Raw genomic sequence first — 13,316 nt, 5'->3', positions numbered from 1 at the left:
GAATCTTATTCTGCCATTGTTTGCCCTTTGAAGAGACACTGCATAATCAGCTGACATCTTGAAACATAACTACTTCCCTCTTTAGCCCTCCCTTAAACATATGCTGTCTCATTGCATTGCTTTTATCTCTGTAATCCACCTTGACTCTGTGAGAAAACTAGGCTATATATAAAGTAAATAAAATAAAATAAACAGGAGCAGTCCAACTATATATTGCTGGAGGACTTTAACAATGATAATTCATCTGAACAAAGAAAATCCCTCCTTTTTGTGCAGCGATGGAGAAGTCCATGGCATACAGATCAAAGAACACTCTTAGACCAAGAAAAGAATGCATATTAAGACATCAACTGTGTAGAGTAATGAACTACAGGAAGTTGAAAATTTTACTAAGTCCAGGAAGAAGAAGAAGAGTTGGTTCTTATATGCCGCTTTTCCCTACCCGAAGGAGGCTCAAAGCGGCTTACAGTCGCCTTCTCTTTCCTCTCCCCACAACAGATATCCTGTGGGGTGGGTGAGGCTGAGAGACCCCTGATATCACTGCTCGGTCAGAACAGTTTTATCAGTGCCGTGGCGAGCCCAAGGTCAACCAGCTGGTTGCATGTGGGGGAGCGCAGAATCGAACCCGGAATGCCAGATTAGAAGTCCACACTCCTAACCACTACACCAAACTGGAAATTAATGAGAAAAGCCAATCTCCTAGTGTATTCAATGAACTTAACAGAAAGTCAGCTCAATGGTATCTGCTTGTAAAACACACAATCTTCAGATTTCTAGAGAGGATAAAGACTGGCCCTTATTTATTTATTTATTTTAAATAGATAGATAATGAAATATGACTTTTCAACAAAAAAAAAGAAAAAGAAAAAGAAAGAAAGAAAGAAAAAGAGAAAGGTTAAATTCCTTCAGGAATAAAAATTTTATCTTACTTATCCAAAGAGTCCAGGGACAGTTGGATGAACGGGAATGCCATTTCAGCTGGGTCAAAGTGACATCAGACTGCATATGGACTCACAAGCCTGATAAACAGAATAACTGGGTCACTAATATTTAAACACAATGGGCTTTTTCATCCTAGCATAAGGTCTCTCATTTAACTAACTACAAAAGCCATTTCAGAAACAGGACTCTAATATTTTGTACAGGGTTTTTTTAAAACACATACATACACCGGAACAGGCTTTCCTACTCAACTGTCTACCACCCTCTGGAATAAAAAGGAACACTAGCGAGAAAACTGAATTTAGCAAACAGATGTGATATAAATTCTGTCTAAGAGGCTGCTTATACCTTCGGAACACATGAACACTTTCCATTGGAGCAGGGGTGGGCAAACTGTGGCCCTCGAGATGTCCATGGACTACAATTCCCACGAGTCCATGCCAGCTCATGGGAACTGCAGTCCATGGACATCTGGAGGACCACAGTTTGCCCACCCTTGCATTGGAGTATAAAAGTCAGTATTGTCTACTCTGACTGGCAGTAGCTTTCTAAGGTCTCTGGCAGAGGTTCATCTGGTCCCTGATCCTTGTAACTGGAGAGGCCATGAACTGAACCTGGCACCTTCCTCATGTACAGCATTTATTCTATCACTGATCGACAACCACCCCCCAACGCAACCTTTACGATCAACACTATTTACTTAAGTACGAGTCAAGTGAAATCAACAAATCCACATAGAAGTGCTCTCAGTAGGGACTTTGTGAACTTCATAAAAATGCAATTAAAATTTGAATTTTTAAAAAATTTTCACCAGGGGAGGGGATCCAAACTTCTTTTCTGAGTTGCTTGAAATTCAAGATGACCTATACTGTGGATCAGGGATCCTCAACCTGTGGTCCTCCAGATGTTCATGGACTACAATTCCCATGAGCCCCTGCCAGCATTTGCTGGCAGGGGCTCATGGGAATTGTAGTCCATGAACATCTGGAGGACCACAGGTTGAGGATCCCTTCTGTGGACAATTTTTTAAATCTTGGAAAGGGCAGCTTTCAGCCATAGCCGGGTAGTTTTTGATCACACGTTACACTCCAGGTCATCTTTTCTAAAACGGCCAAAATCTTAGTATGTATGACTTCCAGAAGGGGCATATACCTGTTTTTTAAAAGTCACACTGGCATTTTATGGCTATTGAGAGAGTACGATAATAAAGAACTATCACCTGTCCGGAGCCCATTGTATGTGATGGGCTATAAATCCAACCAATCAAAACTGTCTGGCTAGCAATCCAATCCATCAAAACTGTATTATCTTTCCAGTTGTAGATAAAGTTGTAAAGAGCTAAATACCACATGCAGTTTTTCTAGTTCTTCTGTTTCTAAGATATAAATGAACTGAATGACAAATAAAATGACAGAGCCATTCTTAGAAGAGTTACACCCTTCTAAATCCACTGAATGGGCACAGCAGTGTTTCATTCTGCTTAGGATCGCACTGTAAGAGACAAATATTATATAAACTGGCTTGGCCACAGGCCTTCCTTAAACACAATCTGTACAAAGTGTTGTGCACAACCTCAAACTAAATTTAAAAAACAAAACAAAGCATTTATCAGCTTTGTTGCTTCCTTACCCCATTATTTTTCAGCACAAAAAAATTGGGTACTTAATCTTCTGCTCCGCATAATCAGCTTTTGTTCAAAATAAATGGGAAAAAATCCACTGTACTTAGTTTCTTTCGGCTTCCGTTTACAACAATTTCCATTAAAAAAAAAATCAAACTCTCACAGCCATAATAAGTATTTTCTTTAAAACAAGTCCTTGAAAATGGAGCCACTATTAACTGGAGAGAGAGTGACTGAAGTGAAAACTCTTAATGCAATTTGAATTCTAGTTGGATACCACCACTACATGGTAGGGTTCCGCGCAAATAATTTGTTCCATTCCATACTTGATCTTTAGTTTTGCTGTGTCAAGGTTTCTGCATCTTTCTAATGATTCAATTGAAAATGGCTCTGAATTACATCTGTCTGTAAGCATACAGTCTGTACTTGGATTCAGCATTTGTAGGCATTCAATATGTGTTGGACTCTGTATTTTATTAATCATTATATAATATATATATCCAGATGCATATACAGATCCTTTCCTCACCTCCTCCTCAAAAAAAAGGGTAGGGGAACATGATGGAATCCTGAAATCACCAACCCAGATTGTTTTATTCATGAATCCACACACCTGAAGGTGTGATTAACACCCCCCCACACACACACAGACGTCAGAGTAAAACTAAAGTATGTGGGAGAAGTGCCATGACACTGCAACCAATCACTTTCTCCCCTTCTCCTACAGCCAGCCTCCTTCCATTTCCAGCTCCATCTTCACATCTGGTCATTGACAGCCAATGAGGTATACTGGTTAAGCAGCACACAATAACCTGGAGTTTGGTTACCCACTCCTCCTCCATACGAAGCCTGCTGGGTAAACTTTGGCCAGTCCCAGTGGTCTCAGAACTCTCAGTCTCACCTAACTTACAAGGTGTTTGATCTGGGAGGAGGAAGGGAAGACAATTATAAGCCACATTGAAATTCCTTGGGTAGAGAAAATAGGGTATAAAATTCAACTCTTCTTTTTCAACCTAAGCTCCACACGCCTCTTCTCCTTAGCCAGCCCCTGCTCTCCACAGCCATGCCATGCCTTAAACAACCAGGGCCCAGGTAAACCTTGCTCTCCCTCCAGGCTTGCTCACTGCCTTCCCTGGGGCACACTGCCGAAGCTGCCCTGTTACTGAGGCTACTCTGACTGTACCCTCCTGCTCCTGGTTCTACAAAACTCTGCTGGATCTAAGAGTGTGTCGTGTCCTGCCAGGTGGGTTGTTGCTGAGTAGCCTGCTGTAGACCTCAGTGGAAAATAGGCAAAAAGACAGTGCTATCTGATCCTGTCACCTTTGGAAATGTGGTTATTTGGAAGGCTCTTGCAAAGTACTTGACTTGGGGATGTGAAATCCCTTCCAACTGTTGAGCTACTGAAGATCTGAAATTGCAGTGTGTTATACGGAGAAGGGTCTATTTGAGTATGGTGAAATACTGTATAAATACTCCACTGAAGAAGGTCTAAAACTGAAACATCTGCATTTATATTTCTATATTGTTCATGAAATCCCCAAGTAATTATTTCTTCAAGTAATTAAACAAGGCTTTGGTTCGGAAATAAGGATTTTCTCTTGTTGATCATTATTATTAATATTGTGACCTATTGCACAGGTATTCCTTTTGTGCCAAATGGAGTTAGTGACTGAGTCCACAGTCCTTTTCGTTCACAAAACTGGACTTATGAAGAGCAACAGAGCTGCCTCCTACCAAAAACTTCCCAAAATAATGTCACCCCCCACTCCCCTTTAACATCTTAGCAGCACAGCAGAAGAAAGCAGTGCTTCATTTTCTTTCAAGTTCACCCTTGTAAAAGTGCATCAATCAAATAAAGGTGTGGGTAGCTCCATTTGGCTTCAGTAAGATGGGAGAAGCAGAGGGAACTAGCCACCATTAAAGAAATCTAATTCACATTTACAACTGAGGCTTTGAGGAGAATATTCATAGGAAAATAAATCAGATATTACATTTAAAAGCATATGTTTTATGCCAGTTTCTTTGCTTTCCTTGCTGTGAGACCCTATAGTTATGTGACCAATAATTACAGCTTTTTCTGGCATCAACAAAAGCTAAATGATATAAACAAGTACAACCATTTATATACAACTCTCACAGGGAGATTCATTATGGTGTCCAGGCCCAAGGCATCCACTTGAACTACCGCAAACATGTAGAATACAAAAGAGAAAAAGGATTCCTGCTTTAAAATGGAAGTAACTGGCCAGTGGAGTCTTCCCTGGCTCTGAAGGACAGTTACAGGCCACAATACTGACCTAAAGGGCAAATGGTCTCATATAAGACAATACAATTTCAAAATGAACTGCCTGAGAGATATGAATGAGGAACATGAAAAGCAAAAAGATGGAGCAGGACTGGAAGCAATCGTAATCATGAAATATGATGTGTTGGCCCCAAACAATACAAATGGCCTATGGAGCCATCTAAGGTAAAATGGAAGAGCATAAAAAAATTGCTTGACCTTTTAGATACAATCAGAAGTAGGGGAAAGCATATATTTCTCTTACTATTATCTGAAATGTTTAGATGTTGCCTCTCTGTGTAGATTCCCAAGGCGATTTACAGCTGGATCAAACAATTAAAGTCCACTAAACTTATGGCAAAAACCAATAAATCACAAAATTTAAAAGGTTTCAGAGGGTAGCTGTATTGGTCTGCAATGGAACAGTTAGATTCACGTCCAGAGACCAACAAGAGTTTTAGAGTATATGCTTTTGAGAGTCAAAGCTCCCTTTGTCAGGCACAAATGGAAAGAATAACAGCAATTCTTCATAGTGAGATTATAGCACCAATAAGTACATACACCAAATAAAATACCTATAATATCACCCTGATAAATGCACAACAACCAAAACAATGAAACAATTCCAGCAATAAAATAATCATATGCAGAGAAACTGTATTAAACACAGTTCAACAATTAAGCAATTCTAATGACCATCCATTAACCCAAGGTTAAAAAGCCTAAATGCATTAAAAAAAATCTTTATCTAGCACCTAAAACAACTTAGACACCAGGTGAATTTCTGTTCAGTGGGCATTCTATATTCAGTTGTCACCCCTGAATGGCAACTGACAGAATTCAGAAAATGCCAGCTATCTACCTGAGAAAATGGGGAAGCACAGAATAGTCCTGGGGATACAGATTCTACCAGTTGGTTGGTGTGGAGTACGTGCCCCCTCAAGGTTCCCGCCTCCATATAGTTGAAGGGGCCATACAGGCCATCTAGTCCAACCCCCTGCTCAATGTAGAATCAGCCTAAAGCATCCAGATAGTATCTGTCCAGCTGCTGCTTAAAGACCTCCAGAGAGAGGAAGCTCGCACACCTCCTTAGGCAGTTGATTCCAGCACTTCGAACTGTTCACAGACAACAATAGGAAGTCAGTATACTTCAAGACTTCTACCTCTTGCCAATAAATAATCCTGCACTGAAGATTCCAACCTATCTTCCAAATAACATGAATTGTAGTAACCTAAGTTTGATATAATCATCAATGAAAATGGATTAACTGTAGATAGTTGACTCCATCCTTGACCAGATTATACCTGCAGCTACCTTTGCCTCACAAGGCCATCTGAATTCATTGATTAGATCTACAAATCTATATGAGTCCACTGAAGTCAGTGGGATTGAACAGTGCAATTCTGTTTAGGAAAGCACTGCATACACCAATACATAAGCATGAAAGTTTGCATAGACATCACCAACCTGCTCTGACCTACAGATATAAGAAAGCTTTTTTGGCTAGTCTTCCCACATTTTTTTCTTTTGGGCCAGATTTGAGAAGGCATTGGTGGCCTAAATACTCACCTGACATATTTTGGATCACCAGTTCAAGATCCTCTGCTGTCTCAAGTTGTAAAGGCCTAACACCTTTGACACAGTCCCACAGCAATGGGTACACAGAAACTGTTCCTGCCTTTTTCTTCATTTATAGATCTGAGGACGGACTTTAATCAAAGATCGTCACTTCAAACAAATTCCATTACCTGTAGAGAATGGAAGGAAACAACTTGGAGTGCAGTTGATTGTGAACAGGAATGTTGATCACACACACTGTAAAACACTTGGGATTCACCATTGTGGTTGTGGAAAATGCTGTCAAGTCACAGCCGTCTTATGGTGACTCCACAGTTTTTTCAAGGCAAGAAACATTCATAGATGGTTTGCCATTGCCTGCCTCTGCATCACAGCCCTAGGCTTCTTTGGTAGTCTCCCATCCAGATACTAACCAGGGCCAACTGCTTAGCTACCAAAATCTGAGAAGATCAAGTTATCTTGGGCCATCCAGGTCACCATACTAACCAAAAACATAAGTGCCCCTGCAGGATATCATAGGACAATTTGAGACATCTGGAAAAGTACCCAAGATGCTTTCCCCACCTCACAGAAGTATTCCGAAACAAACTTACTTAGAAGGCTGATTGGGTTTATTTCCTATTACAATTAAACAGAACTACTATACTTATTCTTCTCAGAAATAAAACTATTGACAACACATATAAAATCATCTTTATGATTTGGAGATGTTTACACATCACAGTGAATGCTAACAGTATAAAGCTTGCCTTCTTTACTTTGTTACTTCATTTATACCCCACTTTTCGCTCCAATGGGGACTCAAAGACCGTTTATGCACTAAAGGTTTCATGCCAGGCTCCAGGCTGGAGTTTTAGTCATGGCAGGTTGTCCCACCTCTTCCTGCACCTACACGGGGGAGTATTTGGCCTGGTGCACCTCAACCATCCCTGATTTGTGCTCCTGCATGGGAGCTGGGGCAGTGAAGAACCCAGTGCCTAAACAGTCAAAGTGGCTACCATCATTAACTTTCCCTCCATTTTATCCTTACCACAACACTTTGAGGTATATTAGGCTGAGAGTATGTGATGTGACTGGCCGAAGCTTCTATGGCCAAATGGCTACTGGAACCTGAGTCTCCTAGATCCTGGTTCAATATTGTAACCACTACACCATACTGGTTCCTTGATTCACAGAGATAATTGAAATGCAAATAGGTTGAATAATTAGAAATTACCTAAGATTATATATAAATTATAACTGAATTGTATTTAACAAAACTTATAACCAAATGTTTTCTTTTTACAATGGAACTGTCCAAAGTAAAGCCTATAATATTTGAAATGATAATAAAAGAATCCAACAAATGACAGTAGTATGAATCTTTCAGTACAATTAGACTATAGCATTCATATAAATACACCAAGAAAATCCTTTATACTATCTTGTCTATATTTTTATTTCCATGTAAGACCTAATTAGCTATTAACTCAACTTGACAGTAGAAATTAAATATCCATCAATTTAGAGGGCATCATTTATATTTTATGTGAGATTACAAAGGTCCTTTGAGCTTATTAGGAATAATAGTGTTGGTGAGAGGGGGCAGTGATGGATGTAAAAGAAGGAGATGGATTAACAACAGTGAAGAAATACCTGAGCTCCAACAAATAAAGAACACCTTCTAATATGTACCACTAGGTTTTCATCTTGTAAAACTGATCATATTTTAAACAACAGCTGTGTAAGGAGAAGAGCTGAGTAGAGTTGTTTAAGAGAAAAGAGAGGCTTTTGATAGCCAAGGAGAGTTGAGCAGGAGGAGTGAATGCAATGTGACACATACATAGGATGAGAAAGATGTGTAATAAAAAGAACATGAAGGCAATAAAATGGATACAGTGATGGGAGTGACCCAACTAGCATTTCTGCTGATGAAAAAGGGAGGAAAGAACCTGCATTGACAAAAATCATGTGGGCCAGGGAATGTAATAGGAAGGGGAGTTGGGTGAGTGGAAAAGCTGGTTGGATCCTCCCCAAAGTAATGTATCAACCTCAAAGAGCATCACAGACCCACTATGGTCCCCTTCTCCAGCACTGATGGGCGGAGGTCCAAATCAGAATTACCTAAGTGGAAAGTATGGCACAAAAGACCTATGAAGGTTGTAAACTTTTTTGTTACTTTTATTTCATTTGGCATTTAGCCATCTTTACAGTAAGAGAGGACTTTAGGATAAACACGTATCATTGCCTTCCTCTAGCATTCAGCCACCGACATTGAAAAAGCAAACACTTTTCTGAATGGGTCTTATAAAGTGTTTCCATATTGCTTTGATGGCAGGACTCTACCCAGAATATGGGAATGCCAACAAGTACTTGTCTAGCACAAACATTGCAACCCTAACCAACAGTTACACCTTTCTAAGTCTCAGTGGGCTTTGCTTCATTTAAGGCAGAGGTAGCCAACCTGCGGTCCTCCAGATGTTCATGGACTACTGGCAGTGGCTCATGGAAATTGTAGTCCATGGACATCTGGAGGACCACAGGTTGACTCCCCCTGATTTAAGGGATTAACATTCCTTAACATTTTATTTATTTACTTAATGTATGCCCTGCCTTTCTCTCCAATGGGGATGCAAAGAGACTTACATTGTTCTCCTGTCCTCTATTTTATCCTTGTTACAATCCTGTGTGGTAAGTTGTGCTAACTGGCCCAAAGTCACCCAAGCAAATTTTCATGGCAAGGCAGGATTTGAAACTGGTTCTCCCAGATCCTAGTGACTACACCATACTGGCTCTCAGAATAGGCCCAAATTCCTAGTTCATTTTTATAAATCAAAGAAATTGTGACACCTTTTAGTTTCAGAAATAGAAAGCAATACATTAAGACAGTTTTCTGCTTCCATTATGGAACAGAAAAAGACCCATTCCCCCTTCCCTTTTTCTAGACAATGAGGCAGAGTTTAACAAGTAGGAGAAGTCCAATGGAGGACTTTGCTTTTCTGTTGCCAAGAGAGCCTGCACCAGTTCTGCCTCTGTTTTCTGCAGATGTGCGTTCTTGGATGGTGGGTAAAACACAAAGGAGGTGATAAATGTTTTCATTTCCCTCATCATAGTACTATTACCCAAATCCATTCTACAATTAATGCCTTCCTTTATATCCTTCTCAAGACTACGTTAGACTTGGTACTAGATTAGTCTGAACTTTAACTCACACTGGGCAAGTTATCCTCTTTGTTTATACAGACTAAAAACAATTCCTGTCTTGGTAGGTAATGCCCACCTCTAGTACAGCATACTGTTCCAAGTATAGTCAGGCCATATATGAGATGGTGGTCACCCCTGTTTACCTGTCAGTATCTAGTATTCAGAAGCACATGGAAGATAACACTATAAAATGTTCCCTTGGGTGCCTTGAAGAATGGAGGGAGGATTAAAAAAGAAATCTCCTCCCCGCACCCCAGTTGCTATTGTTTAACACAACCTTTCTCAACTTTTTTTACTGTTGAGAAACTGCTGAAACATTCTTCAGGCTTTGAGAAACCCCAGAAGTGGTTCAATTATGCAGAATATAGTTGGGAAGCAGAGCTGTGTCCCTGCTCACTTGAGGCCCCTCCCTTCCCACACCCTCCAGGCCCATCACTGGCCATTTTGGGGAGGGCAGTCAACATGACCATATATGGTCATATTGCCAGATATATTTTAACAAGCTAGCAATGCATATATCCAGCCAGCTTGCACATGTACTTCAATGAAGGGGAAGTTCCATGGTTTTGGTTTCCTAAAAAGAGCTTTGTCCATTTAGCTATCTTTATATGTAAAGATGCATATAACTATCTGCCTCAATATATCATCCAGATTGAGGGAGCTTGGCACCATGGTAGTACTAGAAGCTTTACTGTTTCAGTTCCTTGCATAATTAGGTAAAGGATTCAGAAACTGGGAACGATTTTTGCTTGCCGGAGACCCTAGAGCAGGGGTAGTCAACCTGTGGTCCTCCAGATGTTCATGGACTACAACTCCCATGAGCCCCTGCCAGCAAATGCTGGCAGGGGCTCATGGGAATTGTAGTCCATGAACATCTGGAGGACCACAGGTTGACTACCTCTGCCCTAGAGAACTGACAGTACTAACCAAGAAAAAACAATTATTTAATTCAGTAAAGGATAGCATCATATACTCAAAAGATGACTGAAGGTAAACTTCATCAGTTTTAACAGAATTTGCTTCTATTCAGTTGGTTCAGTCTGAACAACTTTGAATGCAGATTTAAATATCGGCCTTTACTAGCCAATATGCTTGGATTTCTAATTCATTAACCCTTCAAATTAAAGCCTTGATCTTTAATGGGATGTGGAGATATCACTTCTTGACACGTTAGAGAAATAATTTACTTCAGGATATAGATCTCTGTTACTTAGTCATGACCCTCAGTCTGAAGATGTGACTACATAGCTAAAAGATTATTCTGAAGCACTGTATTTTTCTCATTTTATTGCATTTTCATTTGAGTAATGGAATGCTTTTTTCCTCAAACAAAATGAAATATTGCACATTTGAGAGAAAAATGTGTTGTCAATATAAGAAACAGTAAGCTTAAACAAACCCTGTCAAAGCTGATCAACATACCTTGGAATACTGTTGAAAGTAACAGTACCATCTGGCAACAAAAAATAAACAGAACTTCCTTGAGTGTGATCAGTTAGACCTTCCTGCTGGTTGTGAGGCAATGTTTTCTCCTAGAGCTCTTGAGTTTTTTTCTACTGATTTTAGTAGATTTTTTGGAACTGACAACTGAAGAAGCGTCTTAACTGAAAGGAGAAGTGTGTCTATCCCTTCTACATTTCTAATATTTATAATTCCTCTGTTCTATTTTGCTATCTAATAGCAGAAACGTTGAGTATACCTGTAAAGCAATTTGAGGTCAAACTACACATAGTACTGGAATTTAGTCATCAGATATCCCTACAGTTGTTTTAAAGTGAAAAAACCAAACATGGGTGCTTATGTGTACTTCTAGAGGCCTGGCCCTCCCTCACAGTTTTCCATTGGTGGTAGAAATGGTGACTGCCCATGCTACTTCTACTACCTGTAAAGAACAGTGGGAGTTTGCAGCTGGACTGGCTCCTGCCACAGGGCACCAGATGTTCTCTTTCTCCTTTACCTACCATTAAGCTCCATTAAGCCCAAACATACTTGAAGTAGCTCAACTTATAGGTTTGCCAACCTCGAAGTGGTGGTTGGAGATCTATTACAATAGCAATTACAGGTGATATCCTAGCAACAGGTATCAGTTCATTTTGAGAAAACAGCCATTTTGAAAGTTATGCTACAAATCCTGTACCTTTCAGGCTCCTCCTCCAAAATCTCCATACATTTCCCAATCTGTAACTGGCAAACCTATCAATGTAACCCCAGCTCATCAAAGCTTAGGAGCTAAGCAGAGTTGGCCACAGGAAGCACATGCATGGAAGACCACCAAGGCAGACTCAGGCAGCCATGCAGAGGAAGGCAAAGTCCAGTCTTCTTCTCCTTCCTTCAATGCCCTGTGAATAGGATACCCATGAATCAGTTACAACTCAAAGGCATAGTCTTTTTCTTCTTTGGGTATATTTCAGGGGGCGTTTCCGGCTGGGAATACCCTACGGTCTCTATCTGTCATTCTTTAAACCTACAGGCATTTTTAAACTACTTATTGTGACTGCTATCAGCTGAGCAGTACAGATAAGCAACAGAACAGAACAGAACAGAATAATAGCAATAGATTAACATTACAAGCTGTGGCACTGGAGTACTGCAATGTTGTTATAATCATAAAGACATTCAGATTTACTGGTAGCGTTTAGTGTACTTCAGTTATATCAATTAATAATTTTTACAACAGCTCAGGAGAGAAGGCCAACCGTGCCTCAGTTATTTAAATCATTTTGGTCTTGGGCAAATAAACGTTTCCCCCATCATTTCATGAGTTATGGGAATATTGACTTAGATCTCAGGACTACTACCAGACCCCACATGAGATGAACATAAGAAGAGGCAGCAGAGTTGCAACTAGAAGAAATTGATTTTACAGGTGATACTTTTATTTATAAGGTATTCTTACAGTTAGGAATTACAAAAGAGCTGGGTAGAAGATTCTGGGGGATAAAGCTAGGGGAAGGAGCTGTTATATACCTTAGGTTACAAATAAGAACATCCACTAAAGAAAGAAACCACAAGTAAGGACTACTGTGTTGGTGTGTCAACCCTGTGAATTAACATTCTCCAAAACGCCCTATCATTAACAGCCTTGTTCAGGTCTTACTGATTGCCATGGCAATCAACCCATGTTAGGCCTACCTCTTTTTCTTCTAACTTTTCTTATCTTTCAGTGGCCCTTGTCTTCTCATAACATGGCTGAAGTACAATAGCTTCGGGTTAGTTTCTAGGGAAAGTATTGCTCTTCAACCTAGAACACTGAATACCTGATTATGGTTATCCATACAGTTTTCAAGACAAGAGACTTCATAAGTGGCTTGCTATTGTTTTCCTCTGGATAGCAATGCTGGACTTTGCCATTCTTCCATCCAAGTAGCAGCAGGGCTGACCCTGCTTTTCTTCCAAGTTCTCACAAGACTGAGTTATCCTGAGCTATCTAGGTCAGCACAATCATCTGCTATGTACACATAATTCTAGTGCAGCCACATAGGAGCTAACCAATTGTACTGCACCTTATTAAACAGAGAGTCTAATTCAACCAAGGTTTATAAGTACAGAACAATTTACTTTGATGTTTCTGCCACTCTGCTGAAGAGACAAGATATACCATTAAATTTAAGATGTTTTTTTTTTTACAAAATGAACAGTAGTCAATGTAATGCCAAAGACATTTCAAAGTGCATAAATATTTCTTCTTACTGCTGTTGGATCTTGTG

General features: G+C 40.0%; 1 protein-coding gene across 13 annotated transcripts in view; it reads right to left on the bottom strand.

Moving 5' to 3' along the window:
- The window catches only part of RUNX1T1 (RUNX1 partner transcriptional co-repressor 1), a 161,755-nt gene that overhangs the window by 70,218 nt on the left and 78,221 nt on the right, over positions 1-13,316 (bottom strand). For 7 of the 13 annotated variants that reach the window (XR_013234047.1, XR_013234049.1, XR_013234050.1 and 4 more), the window contains exon 2: positions 6,418-6,596. The exons of 5 other annotated variants lie outside the window; for them this stretch is intronic. Coding sequence is in view for 3 of the 8 variants with exons in the window: in XM_077351937.1 (XP_077208052.1) it covers positions 6,418-6,538 (121 nt within the window). In the remaining 5 variants the exon portion in view is untranslated. Of the gene's footprint in view, positions 1-929; positions 1,020-6,417; positions 6,597-13,316 lie in introns of all 13 variants that reach the window. One more of the 13 variants, XM_077351930.1, reaches the window with a different exon arrangement.

Source organism: Paroedura picta, chromosome 9 (genome assembly GCF_049243985.1).
Source record: "Paroedura picta isolate Pp20150507F chromosome 9, Ppicta_v3.0, whole genome shotgun sequence".
NCBI classification, from domain to species: domain Eukaryota; kingdom Metazoa; phylum Chordata; class Lepidosauria; order Squamata; family Gekkonidae; genus Paroedura; species Paroedura picta.
This window is presented reverse-complemented; position numbering and strand designations above follow the sequence as displayed.